The 21,324-nt window shown below is 42.1% G+C and overlaps 2 protein-coding genes and 2 long non-coding RNA genes across 14 annotated transcripts in view; 2 read left to right on the forward strand and 2 right to left on the reverse strand.

The window, feature by feature from the left end:
- The window catches only part of LOC111250362 (uncharacterized), a 97,971-nt gene extending 86,968 nt beyond the window's left edge, over positions 1-11,003 (reverse strand). The window contains exons 1-2 of one of the 3 annotated variants that reach the window (XR_015327533.1): positions 7,061-11,003; positions 5,865-6,773 (exon numbers count right to left, since the gene is read on the reverse strand). This is a non-coding gene — a long non-coding RNA (uncharacterized LOC111250362). The remainder of the gene's footprint in view (positions 1-5,864; positions 6,774-7,060) is intronic. The other 2 variants (XR_015327546.1, XR_015327540.1) reach the window with 2 other exon arrangements.
- Positions 1-15,785, forward strand: part of LOC111250361 (uncharacterized) — a 243,429-nt gene extending 227,644 nt beyond the window's left edge. For all 7 annotated transcript variants that reach the window (XM_086988809.1, XM_022805492.2, XM_086988810.1 and 4 more), the window contains 6 exons: positions 304-576; positions 1,561-1,827; positions 6,152-6,327; positions 11,929-12,068; positions 12,325-12,709; positions 13,012-15,785. In XM_086988809.1, the coding sequence (XP_086844935.1) occupies positions 304-576; positions 1,561-1,827; positions 6,152-6,327; positions 11,929-12,068; positions 12,325-12,709; positions 13,012-13,452 (1,682 nt within the window). In that variant the 3' untranslated portion in view covers positions 13,453-15,785. The remainder of the gene's footprint in view (positions 1-303; positions 577-1,560; positions 1,828-6,151; positions 6,328-11,928; positions 12,069-12,324; positions 12,710-13,011) is intronic.
- LOC147756169 (uncharacterized) lies at positions 3,503-5,867 on the forward strand. The gene is made up of 2 exons (XR_015327554.1): positions 3,503-4,920; positions 5,303-5,867. It is a non-coding gene; the product is annotated as an uncharacterized LOC147756169 (long non-coding RNA).
- On the reverse strand, positions 12,903-18,759 carry LOC111249283 (uncharacterized). 3 transcript variants are annotated; one of them, XR_015327525.1, is made up of 3 exons: positions 17,814-18,759; positions 13,664-14,796; positions 12,903-13,456 (listed from the first exon to the last, which is right to left on the reverse strand). XR_015327525.1 is itself a non-coding variant. In XM_022802920.2 (2 exons), the coding sequence occupies exons 1-2, from the start codon at positions 18,595-18,597 to the stop codon at positions 14,648-14,650; spliced, it is 933 nt and encodes a 310-aa protein (XP_022658655.2). In that variant the 5' UTR covers positions 18,598-18,759; the 3' UTR covers positions 12,903-14,647. The 3 variants fall into 3 exon arrangements, 2 of the variants coding, with proteins under 2 accessions (XP_022658655.2, XP_086844959.1); XM_022802920.2 differs by having other exon boundaries at positions 12,903-14,796; XM_086988833.1 differs by lacking the exon at positions 13,664-14,796 and having other exon boundaries at positions 17,814-18,755.
- Positions 18,760-21,324: the final 2,565 nt, after the last annotated feature.

Consider the following 21,324-nt stretch of genomic DNA (forward strand, 5'->3'; position numbering starts at 1 on the left):
ACAGGCAGGTGTTTTTCGCATGCGACATCATGCAACCAGGTCTCGTGAGTTCAAGTGATATAACGCGACATACCACTTCAAATAAAAAAAAAAATGCTCTTCCGTAACAGGAAGAGACGGCTCCTCGTTGTTTGAAGTAGATCAATATCGCCTAAAAATCTTTGACAATGAAAAGACCAAAATGTGTTTAAATCTATCACAGATCCGTTACTATAGTTCGCCTATATTCTTCTTAAAAAAAATCGTTCACCTTGCTGGACAACCCCTTACACCTAAGGACATTTTTGGTTTCTGTCGTTTCAGACTCTGGCTGTGTGCGCGATTGGCATTATGAACGTGTTAAAGGCTACGTGCTGATGGCTGAGATTAAAAAAATTCAGACGGTTTCCAGCCGACAACAGTGCATTGAGCTTTGCTTCACTGAAGCTGACTTTCAATGTCGTTCTGCCAACTTTGAAGATGTCACTGGCCAGTGCAGCCTTTCTGATATGGACCGTCACACCGTACTTGATAAGAGGCTTTTCCAAGCTGACGTGAACGAAACGATCGACTACCTAGAGAGTAACTGCGTTGTCGGTACGTATTTAACTATTATATCTGCTTGTGCGTTCAATATTTTGCAACAATGCGAGCTTAAGAACATTAGACTGAAGTAACGTCGATGTACATTTACCAACAGGGACTTTTCAGTTTAGCATATAATACGTATACAGCTGAATCGAATAACGTTCTCTTACAAGCAAATAGACTTATATGATATATGTTTAATTCGAATGAAAATTTCAACTTCGGATATACGTAGTATAACAGGCGACACTTATATCGCCCCTATAGATGCGTGCAGTAGTACTGTCAGCGTATGACATAACTAAGCCCTTGTCTGTTCATTGGCAAAAAGAAAGCATCTTTAGTCATTGGTTCTCTGTTCCAGCAGAGGGGCGCGCAACAGAATCATGAACAATGCCTATTTTTTCAAATTACTGGTAACTTCCACCGTAGCCTCACCAGCCGAAGTGAAATGAGGTAGATACCTCATGCGCCCTTGAATACGTTTCGCCTCGCGAACGTGTCTCGTTCGTCCTCGTCGTAAGGCCAAACGGACGAGGCGATCTTAATCTAAAAAAATTGAGCACCTTTGGTTATCGCAGTCTCGCTACGAGCAGTATATTGACATTCGGTTCTGTGACGAATGTGTTCCTGGAAATACGACTGAGCAATATAGAAGAATAACCCAACAGATCTGTCCTGGCTAGCGGCTCAGTATTTCATACTTTGCTTAGATACTATTGTCCACACGCTACGAATAGATGTAGCTAGTGCTTGTTTATTTCTGTTTACTGTAAATGTGTAGTCAGTGATTTTTGCAAACCTATCAATGGACCGATGATCAATTGCACATGTCAGATTTTACCGATTCCTGTCCATAAATACTTTTGGAAGTCGCCTGTACAAGATTTTGGTAGGTCAGTTTTGTATTGTCATCTGTTTGTACTACGATGTTATTTTGTGTATATATGTAGAAAAATTTAACGATGAGCATACGCATTGTCGATACTGCAGAAGATGCTCGTCTCTGTGAGTTCAAAAACGTCAAAAACAAGATCCTGAAGACCGTTGATGCTGTGTACCAGGATGTAAAGGGCGAAGATGAGTGCAAAAAGATTTGTCTAGGAGCTAACTTCCGCTGCCACTCGTACGATATGGGAGATCCTCAGAACCCTGTTTGTCGTATCAGCCACTACGCTCGCGCATCTCTCACTCATATTCAGGATCCTTACCTTAAAATCGCCGAGGCCGTAACCTACGAGCTTGCTTCGTGTTTCAACGGTAAGAAAAACTCTAAATAGAGCTATCGCACATTAAGGCCTGAGCTTCGTTCTACAAGATATGTAACAGCGGGGGTCGCTGGCGAAATTGTATTTGTGCAATGTAAATATCAGCTGTGTCACTCTCTTTTATAATGCATTGTTTAAATTTTTGCGTTCTTGTCGTACACATTTGGCTCCCGCCAGTTGTTTTTTTCAGGTTTTCAGCTGATGCACCTTTGCAAGCTATCATAAAGGTCAGGTTCGTTTGCAAAAGTCGGTAGTTAGCTCACGGGACTAGCCGATCGTTAGCGGGCGCCGACTGTAACAATAACAATGCGTCCTCAATGCAAACCATCATGTTACCTTATGGGTGCCTTGAATATCGGCAACCCGTATTCTCAGAATGCAGGCTGTCTGCGCCGTTGTTTCTCTTCCCTTTATCTTTATTTATATTATGGACTTACGGCACAGCTCTCGCTTATCACCTAGCAAATGCTTTCAGCTACAGGCTCTGTTCCACGACCAACAGGTATATGATGATGATGAACAATTTCACGTTCATTTTTTACGATGATATTATCACCCTTGCATCTACTCTACCAATACACACCTCGACATATTCGATCAACACCAGTTAAAACTGTTCTTCCCTATCCATAGCAAAAGGTATGTTGGCCTACGACCATTATGCTCTCTATTCCTGCTTCTGCCTTCCTTACAAGTTCCGCACTTCATACTTAATGCAACTTGAACACAAGGGGGGTAATCAGCGGCAGCAATGTTCATAACAGTTGCAGCGTTCCTAGCGGTCTGAGCGATTCGATTAACGAAATCTATAGGATCAAGATACGCGTACGCCACGCGTTCCTGTGTTGTCGTACGCGCACTCCCAAGACCGTACCGGCAAACAGCGCGAAACAGAGGGAAAAAGTCACCAAATATGTATACGTCAATTTTCACAATGTCCTAATTATAAGTTTCGTAATAGCTATAAGTATAATGAGCATCATAATCATAATTTTTATCTAGAAGCGATTCGTGATAAAAATGTTTATATATAACTCGTATACTTATCGTTATGTAACACTGCTCCATGGGAGTTATTTTACGATAATTTTACGTATTTAGACGAACGTTATCAACGGTATCTGAGTGCATAGTATTTATGTAGACAGTCATTGTAGTATTTGAAATGTGTCGTTAACACCTTTCGAGATATCACAATGTAGCCCTTCGTTAAGAATCGTGTCTGTTCAAAAGCACTGTCGCTTAAGAGGTTTCGTTCGAATCGTGCACTGCAGTCGGTGAAATTTCACGAAACGGAGCACCCTATACGATATTACAGACTTTATCTTTTCTTTTTCCATATATCCGCAGCCGCAAACGAGCGCTTTAGCAGAAAGCAAAACTGACAGAATAACGGAACCGTGATAGTTCAGTACGGATGAACTAGAAGCCACGACGATACATGATACAAAACGGACCACGAGCCAATGGCGCTCTATCGAAGATAGCGGAATGGCAGTAGCAGCACAAGTCTGCTGTTATTGCAGGTCACGTATTACGGGCCAGACGTAAAACAAGAAGCAATAAAAGCTACGAATTTCAAAGTGGCTCTTACGAGTGTATCATGGCCAGCGTGTCTATCACAGCGACCATTATTATTCCCATTATCGCTTTTACGCATACAGGTCTATCCCGATCATTCGAGATGGCCGTCACAACGGTAGCCGTCAGTTTCGGCGCTAGCCAGCTGGGATATCTAGTCGCTGTTGCGGCTGTTATATCCTATCTGCCACGATCGTATGTTTATTTCGTTCAGCTCCCTTGCCCTAGCTAAGAGCAGGTAAGGCAACCATAAAAAGTATAAGATACTTCTAGGGTTTCTCCATTTTTGTATCTTGCTGTCCCTTTTTTCCGCTAGCTCGTCAATGTCATGTATGTCCTGGCTCGCACTCCCGTTCTGCTTGTCAGCCACTGCGACCGTTTCGATTAGCGTAATCCGGACAGCTATGCGGTGACTTTCATCACTTAAATATTTACGGGATTTTCTGTTTGTGAGTGCGTTGTCAGGGTGACTATGACGCTTGGTCTGTTTTTGCGTGCAGCTTGTACGCAGAAATGTCATAGGCGCGTCGTCCGCAAACTTATTTGCGTCACTGTAATGTTGGTAACAGCGGCAGCAACAGTAAATGCGAGAAGGAGAACAGGGTGAAAAGTAGCATGCAAAAACAAATCTATTGCTAAAAATAAAAGAAATTAAGCTGTAACGTAATTAAAGAATACTAAAGTGCAGATTAGATAACTATAAAGTTAGAGAGACTACGTCTAGTCGATGTAGCGATCGCGATTGCTGGACAACGTAGCCGAAGACATCTTCGCCAGATTTCGGTTGCAGATTTTAACTTCCATTTTTGCCCATTAATTCCGTATCAGACAAGGATATATGAGCAGTATAGTCTTGGTATGTCGATCGTCTAACAATTATAGCGCGACATTTATTCCACCGCTTACGTCTATGATTTTGCGAAGCGCATACTGCATCGTCATGCTTAAATGATCTGTATGGGCGTTTATGTGTTTTTATCACTCCTCTTTCTTAGACGATTGCTAGCGTTTCTGTTGTTCCATTTGAATTGTAAGCCATGACTCAGAGGGCGAATCATAGCTTCTCGCCGAGTCTGACCGTAAACGGCTACCATCAAAATTCGCATAGGCTTTTCGGCATCTGCCTTGATCCCTCCAATCTGGGCGCTAATACAGAAATAGCCGATAAGCCGTTCTGCAGCAACAGCTGCCGCTTACGTTATCAAATCATTGACAAATCGAGCAAACGCACTCACTCGTCTCGTTGCATCTCTCTTACGGTCCCATTCCGCTGCCATTTGAAATCGTCGCTGCCATAACTGGTCCAGCTTCTACTTCTGCTGTTTTCGCAACTGTTGTCTGACCGCGAACAACATGCCCAACGTGGTCCGGGCGCCCTCTTACAGGGTCCGGCCACAACAGAATTCCTCCTGCGGACGAGTGCAAGTTTTCCGCAACGGCTCAACAGGCGGCCGTAGAACCCCATCACGACGGCCAATTGAATGCGTTGTGGACGTGATGTGTGGTGAGTGTTTTCTCTGTCATGTTGCCACAGCTACACGCAAAAAGGGTACGCGCAAGCCACCCAGCTCAAAGGATAGCGGCTCGAAAAGCGAAAGTATCCAACGCAATTTCTAGCGACGCTTTACGTTTATCATTAGCTTGTTTACCAGCTATTTAGTTTACTATTATTGCTACTGACATGTTTACGTATGCTACCACGACGCTTTTAGAGAAACGCTTGGCATGAGTGAAGTAGAAAAAGATGACGGTCGCTAACCGAAAGCTTCTGTCCTTCCGGCACAGTGTAATCAAGATGTGCTGCTTCTACCGTAGTTGTTTGATATTGTTGGATAGCTAACATTTCTGATACATCAACTTGTTTCCCTTCTTTATCACTATTCTAGGAAAGAGCTGGCCTTGACAATGCACCGCTGTCCAGGGTCAGTGTGCGACATGATGGCTGTAGTCAGCATGAACAGAATTTGCCTTTTGGAACAGCACGCAAAAGACGACGATCGAGCTATCTGTCTATCGATCATTTTTATGACGGACAAAATAAATGAGAGAGAAAAAAGGATCCGTTCGTCGATTACTGTGCTGTTTCCGTGCCTTAATTCGCATTTTATAATTCACGCGTTTCTAATTCAATTTTATATAGAACGGAACGAATTGCTGGTATTGCCGTCAATGAAAAAGTCCACTATAGTTAGCTAATTAACGAGAACATTTACGCAAATCTATCAAAGAGGCTTGAAAATATTTAGACTGCCTGTATCGCCAAAATGTAGTATCATCAGTATGAGACGGAAATGGGGCCACGATACTGACCACGCAAACGCCTCACACTAGCTGATCTATATTTTAGGCATCCTGAATGGTTCCTGTCATACTGCGAAACAATTCAATACGCCATCCAGAGAAATGCGGAGGTGTCCTTTGACACGATTCTATCTATACGTATATTACCGTCAACATGATGATCAAGCGTCAGGCCACGGTTATCGCGTGCTTTATTGTTTTTGTCTGCTGGATGGGGAGGCTCGCGGTTGGGGGCACTTTTCTTTTTCTCAATAATGATCAACGTTCTTGACGACACGCGATTTCGTAGGCCAAACGAGCCTAGAAATGAAACATCGGTCTAGTCTATCGAAGTGTTGAAACTGTTTCATGACGAATACGAAGAGTACGTTAGTGACTGTTTCGTATTAATAATCTTCACTGTGTTGTGTCTCTTGCTTTTGTATTGATTTCAGTGTCAATCGAATGCCTTTCCCGCGAAATGGTTGCCAGGGTAAAGTCTACGAAGATGTTCAATGGTAAACTCTACTCAAAGTCGAAGCCCAATTCCTGTGTTACTGATGTTTCTAATTCGATGGAGTTCGAAATCACAATGAACTATCACGAACTGGAATGCGACGTCAAACAGGAGGTGAGTGTCACGTTGAATGGCCTCTATGATTCTGTGGGTAACTTGCTGTAATTTGGTCAGCTCTAATATTGTTGTAAAATCGTTCCCCTAGCTCTGCGTTTTCGAAATGGCCGAAACATGCCTTTCTTATATGAATCGCTCGAGATCGAATCGAGCCGCCATGATTATGACAACACACTCGACTTCAGTAGCTCCCGTAGATGCAATACGATAACGAGCGAGCTTCCACTGCGGCAAACGCTTGTTCGAGTGGACTCGTGTTTTCGTATTCAGATCACGCACAAGAACGACTAAGGAACGCTTTTCGTCTACGACGACGACGACGACGACGACCACGACCACCACCACCACCACCACACTACATTATGATCGAGTAGCTCTCGAAGTGCAGAAGCTCACTTTCTCGTTACATTGTATCCTTACCGATCATATCGATGCAACCTTTCCTGGTAATGAAAATGAAAAAAAATCTTCCAATTAAAATGATCGTGTCTAATCTGTTCCGCAGTGTCCTCAATCACGTTAGATTAATAATAGCAACGCCGCCAATCTAGTTGCAGGGTTGATTGATTGGATGAACGAGCTAAATTGCTCGCTCTGACCAAGCGTAAAGGGACACAATACAATAGCTGGCAGTGACGTGAGCAGAAACGAACGGCAAAAACAACACCCAACGCAAAAAATTAAAAGAAGAAGAAGAAAAGCCGTTGATTAGTGTAAACGATCACGACACCTGTTATAAGCGAAACTCCAGGATGTGTGGTGTAGGTACCGTAATGTCCACTCTGTATCTGCCTCAAAAGACCTAGCGAAGAGTACATATAGCTACGTGTATTAACGCTTGACACGTAGTACTATCGATGTCAGCCCCGTTCCTATACATCGTGTTTAGTTCGTCGACTTCATCAACATATCATCCGACAGTATACGTCCCCGTCCAGCAGTAACGAACCGGTCGATCTTCGCCGACTATCTTCTACGGGCAACGAGGCTTGTGTTGCCATTTTGACTGAGTATGGATTGGCTGACATCTGACAGTAAGTTATGATGATTTATCATCATATTATAATTATTAATATCGTCATGATCACTGCTGCTGGTCTAAATAGCTCCAGCTGGGAGCGTAATCCATTTACGTATCGACGGCGATGATGATTACCATTGGACGATGGTGCGTCGGCTAATAGCGGACCCGACCGACGTACATTCACCGCACTACATCGTGGCACGCCGCAGTCTTCGCTGCCTGTGATTGGTTACTGCATTTGGAATTTTTCTTCTGACGATTCTTTCATTTCATTGACGTTTCTTACTCTCTTACCCATGACGGCATCGTCCGCCTACTCAACAACGACTGGTTATTGTCACTGTTCCTGTCTTTCGCTCCGTCGTTTTGGCGCCAACGGCACTTTCCGCCGAGTTTGTTTCGAAGGTTGATTTTCATTCGACGACAGCAAACGAAAACAGTGACAGGTGCAGTACTAACAGACGATAGAAGCTCACAGAGTCTGTCTATTTTTCTAACATCAACAAACTTACGGGGTAACTACAGTACGTTGTTTCGCACATAATCGGCCGCAGCGGAGACCGACCGGCACGTTTCGTTTATCCGAATTATGCTCGTTTTACTATGGATAGATAGACAGATAGAAATGCGTAGATAACAAACGCGAAGTAACGGTGGCAATGACAAAGCAGTCATTTTGTCAGACTGTTGATATCTAATTGCTCATAATAATATTCATTAAATTGTTTGTTACCATATTGCCCACTGGACACAGACGAGATCTTAGGATCTAATAGTTCAGCCAGACGTTTGAAAATTAGCGTTTATGTTTTATCTGTTCTATTTTAGACCATTCCATGAGAAGCACATTTTCAGTATAATCCTGACATCATTCTTCAAGCTAACTTCTAAATGTTGTTAAGTTGAAAGCGGGTAAAAAAATACTCGACTACGATACATATCCATAGATGAAAGACAGCGATGGGTATGGCATGAAAGTCTTCATTACTCACACCACTACAGTTGCAAGAGCTAAAATCAATAGACTGTTAAATTCGGCTACACCGTGCACCAGCAGCGCATGAAGAACACAGTTCCGTATTACGGGACCAAAAGATAAAGGAGCTTTGATTCGTCTCCGTTATCGTCGTTGTCCTGTCATTACGATCATTATTACCTCACTTGTTGAAGTCGCATTCTCTTGAGCATGCATTTTCTTCCGGTTCTGGCTTCCGTCCTGCAAGCTTGCCATAGCGTTGGGAATGGTTTTGTCCATCAGCTAGGCCCCAAACGTCGCAGTGCCCATTTGACTATCTGCTCGTCCTTGGCTGCCTCTTTGAGTAATAAATTTGCCGGCACTAAAACAGCCTATTTGAGCTTCTGCTAAAGAGTGACTCTGGCTCCGTTCCAGTGCTTATAATAGCAAACAAGATTATAACGTGTTTCTCTCAGAAAGCACAACGAAACGACGGTGCCGTCCAATCAGTGACAAATACTTTTTTTCGGTTTGTGAAAGAGCACCGATATCTCCAATGTGTGGGCAATGAAAGAGCGGTCTCTCTGTCAATACGACGTCGTCGCTGATCCTTTCTATACTTGACTCAGCTTCTTGTTCGTCCACAACTACTACGTCTGCCCCACTTTCGGGGGCCGCCCGTTCTCACGACGAGCAATCCGGGTGACCTAACGGAATTTATCCTGTGTGCTAGGACGACTTTCACTTGTGCTGTTCGGCACCTATCGCTGTGTAGTGTGGTGTCCGTCCTTTGGTGTTTAAATATCCGCCGAACGTTTCATTTATGTTACGACAGCCAGTGCGGTAACCATTTTCTCCCGCGCAAATTTTCCTCCTTCTCCTGCTTCTTTTGATCCTATATAAGACTTCGGGATATGTACCTTGTATATTTTGATTCAGTTCTGTTATAATGGAAATTGTGTCCTCGTTCATAGCTTGCTAGTCCGTATCGGTTCCATGTATAACGTTTACTTTTGAAAAATGCTATTTCTGTGTGAAATAACCGCCCTTAGGCTTCCATATGTTTCTGGGAGGTGTAAGTGCACGCGACGAGACAGTCGTGGTCCCGAAAGATCAGGCCGAACCAAACTTTAGCCACAGCAGGGACATTGGTCGAGCCTGAAAAGAAAGTGATGAAGGACTATCATTGAGGCTTTTATCAGCGTCCGTAACATTTTTGCCGGTTTGTCAGCAAGTTGCTAGAACGCTTCATCCGTTTGGACATCTGTCGGTCTTTTGCTTGGTCCTCTTTACTTTTATTTCGTCGATCGACTCTTGGTGGCTGCAAAGAAACAACCCACACTTTGCGCTTCAATGACAATATCGATTATGCCAGCAACGGCTGTAGCGGCAGCACCAGCAACAAACGCAGGCATAGACATTTAGCGATCTGTGAGACAAAATCGTGAAGCTAAAGATCTGTCTTGTTGCTGATTGAAAATTCATCAGGCATCTCGGACGTATCTGGCGGGTAGCTAATTGGATAGCTGAACCGTAGTAGAATAGCCATTACGCATATGGAGAAAGACGCTGGTTATGAAGGCAATGCGAATTTAACAGACTTGTTTCTGTTATCCGCGACTATTGCGACCCACCTTTCGAACAATCCTTAAAATTGCAAAACACAACAGCTTAACGAAACGAAAAAAGGCCGTTCTAGATCCGTGACGGCTTACGCGTTCCTGGTAGTTCCTGGATGAGCCAGTGCCATATTATGTATCATGGAGTGGGTCGAAGTGCGACTTTGGAGTGCCCTGAATAAACACTGAGGGACGACTTCGAAGAACTGTTATTACCAGGTGACTACGGTGAAGCATTTTCCGATACCGACCGTTGGGTTCTAGACTAGTAATGTGTCGCTTTTAATCAGTTTTGTGAACGCGGATCAACAGTATCTCCAAAGCTATAAGCGGTTTGCGCAAATGCTAGGTGTAACTTGGTAGATAGCCGTAATAGCTTAGCCTAAGAAGTACAGAATATGCCACAGAGGTTTGTTTTCCTAAATCCTTCGTCTTCATTTCGAACCTGTCGAAACATCTTCAGCTGTGTGAATCAAAGCGTTATTAGCAAGAACGTTTCAATAGCTTACCATGTTGAAATGTTGTTCCAGAAATCCCTGAATACTATATTAGACTCAATGAAACAAGTTTGTTTTATTAGTTAACGCTCATTATATAATCCTGTTTTTTCGGAAAGTCCGCATCCATTTTCCATATTTTCCGTATTAGCAGAAATGTGGACCTTTCTCACAGCTCACAGATCAATTTCAGCGATCTTTTTATTTGAAGGTAGTTGTGGTAACAGTTGATTTTCAAAAAGCTGCTAGCAGCTTAAATTGTTAAACTGGGTAGGTAGTTCCACTGTCTTTTGGCGAACCAGTGATCCGCACGTCGTCGCTGTTGATATAGCATATCAACGAACAGCTGAAAATCGGCGCCGAGGCATATTCTTTAAAAAAAAAAACAAGCCATGCTCGATTTTTTGCTTTAACATAAACGCCCCTTTGCTATTGCAATGGCCGCTGTCGCAGAGGCAGCTGTTGTGGCTAGTCGCACTTCTTGCGCTTTGTTGCTACGAGACGAAAGACCTAACCGCTCGACAGGGCAACAAACCTATCGCAAACAGGACATCTACAGTTGTTTTTCCGGCGGCAAGGCCTATAGTTATTGTTTATGTTCAGCAGACGTCATATTGGCACGAACATTTTGCCGTCTGCTTTGTTTGCGGATGTGCAACCACACCATCTGTTACTGTCGCCATTGGCTCAGACTAGTCACGCTATCATTCAACGACAGGCCTTTATGGAATCGTTTTGTCTATGTTTTATTAATAGGCGTTTGCTCTGAAGCTAGTATCGAAGCCCGTAGCGAAAGACAAAGCCGCGCTGAAAGAGATCGTTCGCTGGTCGTCGACTGCAATCTGTTCATGCCCATCCCTTACGAGTGGTCTTGTATTAACATTGACATTGGTCTATTGGCAACAGCACCAGCTGTGTTGTACTCGTATAGTACGTATGTTTAGAACTGGATTGACAATTGGCTGCCATTAGAGAATCTTAGGATGGTAATACACAATATATATATATATACATATATATATATATATATATATACATATATATATATATATATATATACCATATAAAAAGCGATGCGTATACATTTCTAGCCACTGCAGCGTGCTAAAAGGGCAGCCATATACATTTAAATGAATAGAGGATTTTTACAGCAGATGAGCAATTCTGCTCAATCGCTAAAAGGGGTGCAGTCGCGTAAACGCCAACGCCATTAGGTATGCAAACAAGGACAGAAAACTTAACTAACGGGGTGAGCTACTGCTTGTCAATGCCAGAAACTCTAGCAGCCGTACATTGTGGCGAGCATTTCTTTCCCGACTGAGACGTCCATAACGTTGGCTTCCTATAAAACAATAAGCATCTTCTGGTAGAGATCAACGGATAGGTATCTCATTTATATATATACTAGTATTTTGTGCATGGAAATTTGAGCAGCTGACCTAAACAAGTTAAATGGGGCAGAAGTTTTGCCGTTCTATTTCTATGTAAACTTTAATTTTTCAGGATGGCCACTTTTTCTCGGATATCGTGATCCAACACCATGACATGATTGTCACCAACCAGGATCTTGGTCTCTCCATCAACTGCCATTACGACCTGTCTAACCGAAGTGTGTCTAACGGAGTTCAACTCGAGGTTGACGGGTATGTCATATCCACCATGATAGTTTCCGCTTATTAAAAATTTTATTTTTTTTTATTTCTGTCTACATTTGTAAGAGGAATTTGACCTTGGACGAAATACGTTCTTTTCCATTTTCACAATTATAAGTATAGCTAAAAGGATACTCACGATGAAAAGGGAGTGAAGCTGCATGAACATATAATTAGAATAGGATACCTCTTTTTGGAATGTACTTGTCTATGCATAAATAAATACTTCTATTTTTTTTCTCTCCAGACGAGAGATCGAGCACTCAGAGAGCCAGCTCGCCACCGTCGGCTCTCCGAACGTCACGATGCACATCACAGATCGCAACGGACAAGACGTTACTGCCGCTCAAGTCGGAGATCCTCTTGCTCTTCGCTTCCAAATTACCGACGTTGATTCACCCTACGAAATTTTCGTCCGGGAGCTGGTTGCCATGGATGGAGTTGATAACTCCGAGATATTGCTTATCGACTCAAACGGCTGCCCCACTGATCGCACAATCATGGGTCCCTTGTATAAGGTGAACAGCTCGGGACAGGTTCTGCACGCGCCCTTCGATGCTTTCAAGTTCCCCACTTCAGAAATCGTGCAGTTCAAGGCGTTAGTCACACCCTGTATTCCTTACTGTGAGCCGGTACGTCGAAAACGCTATCAGTATTATGATATATGATATATATATATATATATATACGCAGTTCTCATCTATTGCAACTTAAAACGACGCTTATTAAAAGGATCCATCTTCCACTGATGGATCCTTTTAATAAGCGTCGTTTAATTTTAAAAGCTAGTAGGCTGTATGTACGCGTGTGAGAATAACAGATACATATTGTCTAGAGAACATATGTTTATTTGGAAAACAACAGTTACTAGCTTATTTTGTTTTTCTTAGCTTGTAGCATGCGATTCTCTAAGGAACTTTATTTTTTCATGCAGGCCAAATGTGAGGACACTATTAATGTGCCTTTCGAAGGACGCACTGAAAGCGATTCGTACGGCCGCCGACGCAGGCGATCAATTCGTCAATCGCGCAACTCAACCACTGGCACTGATGAGGAGCTTGTCGTCGTTCAACAGATTCGCATCTCGGACAAATTCACATTCAATCCCGACGAAGATAAAGATGTTACGCTCGCGGATACGTCCGGTTCTTCTACAAACTTTGCTCCGGTCTCTGGCTGCGCTAACTTGGTCAGCATTGCAGTCGTTTGCGGCTCCTTCCTCATTGCCCAGGTCACGCTACTGTTCGTATGCGCATTTGTTGTTAATAGCCGACGTGGCAAGAAGCTTGACGAGCTCGTTGAACGGACGCCGTCCGTATCATCGACGGCGTCTCGGCTTTATAGTCGTCAGCCCTTCAACACTCAGTGGAGCTAGACACCTTCGTAAACAGAAAGGGAAGGAAGAGCGAAAATAAAAAGGAGAATAAAAAAAGAAAACGAGTTGAGAAAAAAAACAAAAAATAGAAAACGTACTCGAGAGTTTGCCAATGCAGGGTGGAGTAAAAAGAAACGTGGCAGAAATGTACAAGAACGAAACGAGGTCCATCTACCCATTAATTATTTAATCAAGCAATCACTTTTCATACCCGATCGATGGTCCACCACTGAGTGTCTCAATCCCTCCGAGAGCTTAACGTGGCGGCCGTGCGCCGTTTAAAATCACCATGTGTTGTTTTTTTTTTCGAATATTTTCCCGTGTTCCCGTTCAGTGATCGCTGCCGGGGGCGCAGGAACATCGGGGTAGCCGAGGTGCCAACGCCAGTGGCTACAAATTGCAAGAAGCTCTCTCTCTGGCTATTTTAGAGCGCGCCACTGGTATTAGCGCTGAAGGACGTTGCCACAAGGACGGAGCGAAATTCTCGATATGGTAAAACGAGGCTTTGAAGAATAACAACTTAGATATATAAGAACGTATTGCGCTCCCTACTAATGCATTCCTAATAAGCTCTGACTTCGTACCCGATGGTTTCAACGGTTTCTTTTCTTCCCTTAATCAAAGTAAGCTTGTTTGTCGTGTGAATAGTTCAGCTGCAACTGGAACGACTTCGACACCTAATGACATTACGAAGTGTGAAACGAGGTTCAGGATTCTGGTAGCCAGAAAGTTAGTTCAATCTCTTTTGGCAGATCGATATGAACAGCTGTATGAAATGAATTATGGCCGGGCCGACAAGGAGATTAATTAGAACGATGGGGGATATGACAAATGAGACTGAAGAGAATGCTTATTTATTCAATTTGTGTGTAGCATGTGTGTGTATGTGTAGTAGTAGCTCTATGCTAATGTGCGTAAAGTGTGACAAATCTTCATGAAAACAAGAAGATCTGTGATCCGCAACCGCAACGTCGATAGCTATGCAGACGTAACGGATCTAGGCTCTTCTTTAGACGACAGCTACTTTTCGGGCTGGTTCCTTTTGGCCATTTGACCTGACCTGACCTCGTTGAATCTAGTAAACCTATAGACAGCCTGCAACAACTACATACAACGACTAAGGTCAGCACGGCCTTCTCCACCTAATACTTTCGACTATGATCTCCTAAATGGAAGCTCTTGTTATCGCCAGTTGCTATTTATATTCTACTATATAATTATTGCATGTAGACGCAACTTTCTGGCCAACCACGCAAGCAGGTGCTAATGCAGCGAACTTAACCACTCTTGCCATATGTTCTTTGCGGTGCCCTATATACTTCACGTAAAAGAGGACAATAACGCCTGAAAAAAGAAACAAGTTTAATACGTCGAAAATAAGAAATCGCTTCTATTTTAACAACAACAACAACAGCAACAACAACAATTTGTTAACAAAAGCAGCATGTGACAAAAGCAACTTTATTAAAAACAGCACTACCGCCTCATTTATTGTCACTGTCGTAACATTTGCGTTTACAACAGACGATTCATGTATCACCAGAAGATGCTTTGAAAACGGAAGGACAAAATTCGGGAAAAATCTCAGATCACTCACTATTTACCACGCATCGTATGATTCAAGCCATCGGATCTGGAGGTGGTTTACTTATCCAACACCACCTCTGACAACAAAATTCTTTCGATCAAGCTCAAAATTCATACTGGCTGAGGAACGAATGTTTATTCGTCATAGTATTACAAACAAAATAGTGACACTCTTCATATACAATTATAAACAACGAAGAAAAGGGTTGACGTTTTTCAAGAGATAATATGAGCAATAGGAACAGAAGAGTGATGCTGGCGGAGCTAATTATTTATTTGTACATTATTACTGAAGGACGAAGGTAAAGAAAGTATTTATTATTGTAACGACTTGGCGTAAAACGCAAAAAGTTCAGCATGAAATGACGACAACGCACCATTGGATATGTCACGGAAAAAAGGAACGTAATTTACGATTGGTCATATACAATTTCGATCAAAAATGAAATTGCGACAAAAAAACTATATTCGCCTACTATATATATATATATATATATGTATATGTATATGTGTATATATATATATATGCATATATATATATATATATGCATATATATATACACATATACATATATATATATATACATATACATATACATATATATATACATATATATATATATAAAATTGGCCTAAACGAAACATATAGTTATGCGCCGGTCGCTGTGTTCGAGTGCAAACAAAATATATATATATATATTTATTTATAGAGAAACCATTCAATCAATAAACCTATATTGAACATATTCACTTTGTCGTATATATATGCGCGCATATCTGTATCGCCTAAAGAAAAATGAAGAGTAACTGAGTTGGTAGAAACAAAGCTGTGCCTAGACAGTGTCCGTACCGTGAAGAAAATAGGAGCAGCATGATTCAGTGGTATTATTATTATAATATCGACTAGGTGTATTTATCGTTAATGAAGGCGATCACCGTTTAAACTGTCCCCATCTAGAGTTGCCCCAGCACGAATCAAGCGTCAATTGCGGAACAATTTATCCAAATCTAGCCTTTTTAGACAGGGAAATTCACGAAGGAGCTCAGTAGGTCTCATTGCAAAGGTTTGTCAGTGCTTACGCATCTAAAGGTATCGATCAGTTGATGATTACAGATGTTATAGCCTCGTTTACAGCTGCCTAGCACGATAAGTGAATAATAAGACAAGCATACGTTGGACTCAAAACTAGGTAGATTGGTAACAACTACGTTACTCCGTTATTTCACTAAACGGCTGGCTCCCTGCGCGAAACAGAACGTATCTATGTCCGGGTCGGAACCTGGACTGCATTATGTCACCCACTAACCTATCATCGGGACAGGCTATGATGAACATCTGCTGAATTCAGATTGAGGTCTGGTGTTTTCTATAAAAAGGTACCACTGACTCCCATCGCAATTAGGATTCTCACACATGAGTACGGGAATGCCCTAGTAGGCAATACCAAATAATTACAGCCAGCTCGTTCCGTGCTCGTAAGTATGAATAGTCCGTGCAGTCGTGCCTGGCTGTCAGAATAAAATGGCCAACGGATCTGTATTTCCCGAAATCGATTTCTGAATCGTGCCGTACGTCGTGCTTTGTTGTAAAACCAAATTGATGTCTACGAGACGGTGAGTGGCAGCATTAAAGATAAGGCCGCGTACCGTACAAAGGTAATACCGATCGTGAAATACATGCGCTCTCGTCTACTTGAACTGGACTCTTGCAGATTCGATCGTGAGAAACAGTTTCAGACATTCATATTGCACGGTAGCACGTTTGGTTAGTGATAACCACGGTCAGGATTATTTCGTCTTGTTCTTCTTTTTACCAAAATGTCGCTGCTGGGAGTCACAATGGGCAATCACATGTCGCTGACTGCATCCGATGACAAAATGTTCGATCATAATAGCAGCTTATCGATTTCATAAATGTGAAAAGATGTTCATAACTGTATTTGAAATAGGACTGATTGTTGTGTCCTGTTTTAGACGGCGTTCACTGTATAGCTGGCTAATCTTAGTCTGACTAGGTGCAACTTTGCCTACTACGCTACCTATGACGTGGTTACCTATTACGGCAATCTATTGATACTAGTCTTAGTAAATGCATCTTACCAATGCAGGACGTATATGCTTGACAAGGTTTTTCTCTTGTACGATTGTGTCAAAACATATTTCCTCCTTTTTGAAACATCTTTTAACGTAGCTCGGACGAAACGTCCCAAAGCTGACAGGTTGTACAACAAATAACAATAGATTTTTACTTCCTTATGCATTCTGCTGCAGCACTCGTACATGCAAAGATATACAGCGGCACGGCACGGCACGGCACGGCACTAATAAACGTCGACGAAGGCTTTAAAACTATATGGCAGGTGGTGCGGATCAATTTAATTTTACTGTTATTATTATTATTAGAGTGGATCTAATTTTGGAATATAATCTAATTAGGCAGACGCGAAGAGAAGCTTCATTGACGCAGACAAACTATTTCTCCGATAGCAGTATGAAAAAAAAAACATCATTCCCGTAATAGTATCCGAATACCATATTTAAACTATAATAATCCCTCACATATGTAGTCTGTTCTTATACCGCTAGCTCGATTGTGTTCAGAACTCCTTTATATGAAGGAAAAATGCGCCCGTTATATAGTGCTTCGTATGAAAATACTTGGCTTTATTATAATAACAACTTAATTATATTTTGTACACATTTCTATTATACGATAAGAAAAAGGCAAAATGACGATTTAAATTAAGAGTCTATATTTTTCAATTCGGTCTTACCATGTGATTTAATTTCGGCACTCCGCTTGAAAACGTATTCGTTGTTTTCCTGTTTGCTTACTTCAAGATTTGCGGTCTCATAGCTCCTGTCAAGCTCAACTTGTTCGCTCAGGTCGACGTCTTTGGTTAACACCAACTCATTAGATGACTGAGTATTGCGGGTATCGATTTGTCCCGTTACGTCAACATCTATGTTTTTGTCTATGGATTTCACCTCCGCGTCCTTATTCTGGGTCGAGTTTTTCACTTCATTGTTAACAGCTTCGGTTCTTTTGATCCCAGGCTTTGTAGAGTCCAAATTGTCGTCATCGATACGTCTCACCTTGATCTCAACATTGCCTGTGCGTTTCTCCGGCACTTCTTTGAGCATCGGAGCCTTAATAACAATCTTGGACTCGGTGAGGTGCGCTGACAATTTATCGAGATCGAAGCCTTCGGCGATTTTGAATGATCTCTTCACTTCGCGTAACGAAAATCCGTTTTCCAGGTTGATTTCTTTCCGAGCGTGCACAATAATCTCTCTACCTTTGAGTGTGACTTCAATATCTTCAGGGCCAAAGTTCTCGTTGTTGGTCGCGAGTTCACAAAGAACTTTAATATCATCTTGAGGAGATTGCGATCGTGGGCGGGTAGACATGAACATTTCCTCAAAGACCCTCCGTCTTCGCTGTGGATCCACCTTTAGTAAATGGTACAAATTTCGCGAGCGCAGATCTTCCTCCATGCGCTGAATGTGCCTCTCAAACCACGAGCGCATATCGTTGTGAGAGCAATCGTCAAACATCTTAAACCAAGCCTTGTCTCTTGCCGCTAGATCTAGCGTTAAAAGTTCCTCAAAAATTGGAACTCACGTCTGATTTCTTATTTTGAGCGTGGAACAATCTTTAACAGCACTCAGTGGAAGCTTTTAAAGGGTTTGACCGCCGCGAGTGGTGTTTTCCCATAAAGCAGGGCTGAGTCGTGCGAAGGCTAGTGAGAGATGGGTATGTTTAGGAGAGCGCTCTGTCGTTCTGTCGCCAGATGACGCGCTGCTTGCCAAAGTGACGCAAGCGTCTAGCATTTCTCGAGGAAAATGTTGGCAAATGGCCATTTGCCCAGAGTTAACATCCTACACAAAGCGTTCACTCTAGAGGTGCTAGCTTTCCGATAGATTTCCCATTTATATGACGAGTTCACTAAACAGACATATATAATAATAAGCTTTGTTTAAATTGTCGACCTTAACCTTGATCCAGCTGAGAACTGCCTGAGGCATTTATCAGCTCTTACATTATCCATTATTTTAGGCAATGAATTATTCCAGTTAAACGATGATAGATTTTTAATACAATGTGTTTCAATACAAACGCTAGCAGACACACGAAAAATTTCTGTGCTATTAACATCAATAGGAACCATCCATTTTGCTACGTACAACATTTGCCTCTACATTCAGTTCAACTTGGTCCAGTAACAGTGAACTTGTAGTTTAAAAAATTGCATTATTTTGCGTGGGTTGTATGGGACGTAAGTTTTAACTTGGTTAGAACTCTGAGGCTCGAGAACACACGCTATACAGCAAATACAGCAAATCTATAAAATGATGGATAGATAATTAGGATTCGTTTAATAAACAATACATATCCTTTAATTTTTTCTACTTTTTTTTTTTTTTTACCATGCTTCTCATTCGTGAAACAAACGCAAATAAGCTTGATTCTATGTCTCGTTTTATAGGCAAATTGTACCCTTAGAATAAGGTGCCAGGGTAGATCTTTCGCAGAAACGTCTTCGCCCTCGGAGAATTAGACTAATATTGATACGTAGCTCTCAATTTTACCGATAAGCGCTTTATCCATTGAGCCACATGATTTTCCTGTACATTTGCCATTGTACAGTTTCACATGGTTGATTTACTCGCGCTCACCATCCCGTGAATGATTAAAGCCTTTGTTGTATACCTATTAAATGAGTAGTGCTTTCTAGTATTTCAGATGACGCATCGAGGACCAGCATCGACGGTGTCGATTAGTGTGCACCCGCTGCTAGAAGTACATCTACTCTATCGATGACTCAAGCAAGTAACGTTAAGAAAAAACACCTTTGCAACAGCAGTAGCCGGAGCGGCCGTTGATATTGTGTTTTTTTTAGATACATAGGCGTGTATACATGTAACACCTATTTACTCATCACAGAACGCCATCGGAGGTCTATTCAAAGAGCCTGCCGTCGTTACCATCTAAACTCGTTCTATCTGTAGGCTGATCGGAATTCGCCCTATGTATAGCAGTTTTTTAGGTAGCGAATCGGACATGGAAGTAGGGTTCGCTGATGTTTAAGGCTCACCATAACCGAATCAACTTCCCATATTTTAGAAGAATATAATTACCGTGAGGAAGCTCGACGTGTGATGACTCATGCTAGTCTATATGACCACTATGCTTTAGACACATGTACTATATAGCGCAATTCATATAGCTGTGCTGAACAAATGGAGCTCTTCTTTCATTGACGTGTGTATTATGTAACGCACTAAGTTGACGTTAGGCTTTTTCTACTGAATCTTAAGGAAAGTATTGTCTGCATCAGCTGTTCAGCTACTCAACTGCGAGATTTTGAACAATATCTTTCTAAAATTTGTAAATACTTGCCAGTTCTAATTTCATTCCGTCGTAAACATTATGTCTATTATTATAAAAGTTATATATGGATAAAGATGCGCAGCCCCAGCGCCCTCTGGGAGTTCGGTTATAGTTGTTTATGGCCTGCTCAGCCAATAGCTGATACCCGGACATCCACACCTTTATTTCTCGATGATGACAAAAATGGTTTATCATAAACCTATTATTTGTTATTATTCCTATATAAGAAGCGATAGTGCTGTCGAGCCAAATAACACTGTAATAATCCAGGGCTGATTAGTAGCAATTCCTGGCATGCGAGACATCTTGTCCTCAAGACCACTGAATAAGCCTCCATCCTCCATCCTCTATGCTCTATTTACGTCACCTGCGATTGGCTGCCAAATAAAAGACGCTATCCCTGTCAGCCTGCGTGAAGGCACAGCTCTTCGAATACCCAGACGGATACGCTAGTAAATAAACCTAAGCAGACGTTAAATGTGACGCTTTAAATACAACAGTCAATTGCAGCAAATACCCTTGCTGCAAGGAATTATAGTAAGCCGCTAATTAAATGCTTTGACCACTAACTTACCTTAAAGATAATGTTCATTAAAGCGCAATTTTTTTGGCCTATATTACTTGACAATACTATGATGATACAAGGGCCGTACTAGCAATGAACGGGTGCGACCAGAAAACCCCCGTTTCCCAATTTTAGGTATGTCTGATAACAGGCACCCATCTCCTTTGCTTGCAAGTACCAAATTACTCTACTCTAGCATTACCACGCAATAGGATTAGCTACAACAACCACCGACTATATTTTTGATCGTGAGTAGCAGAATTAAAAGTTTTAGTTCGTTTGACGATCTGTTTGTTTAGGGATTGTATTTTATCACTGGGGTCGC

This window comes from Varroa destructor, unplaced genomic scaffold (genome assembly GCF_002443255.2).
Source record: "Varroa destructor unplaced genomic scaffold, Vdes_3.0 BEIS01000004.1, whole genome shotgun sequence".
Lineage (NCBI taxonomy): Eukaryota > Metazoa > Arthropoda > Arachnida > Mesostigmata > Varroidae > Varroa > Varroa destructor.

What these genes read in the sequence shown, in the direction of transcription:
- LOC111249283 (XM_022802920.2), bottom strand. Translation starts at nt 18,597, where the DNA reads ATGTTTGACGATTGCTCTCACAACGATATGCGCTCGTGGTTTGAGAGG. An exon ending in TGCCGAAATTAAATCACATG is followed by an intron (nt 14,797 to 17,813) that starts GTAAGACCGAAT and finishes TTCTTTTTTCAG; the next exon opens with GCGTTATTGTCCTCTTTTAC.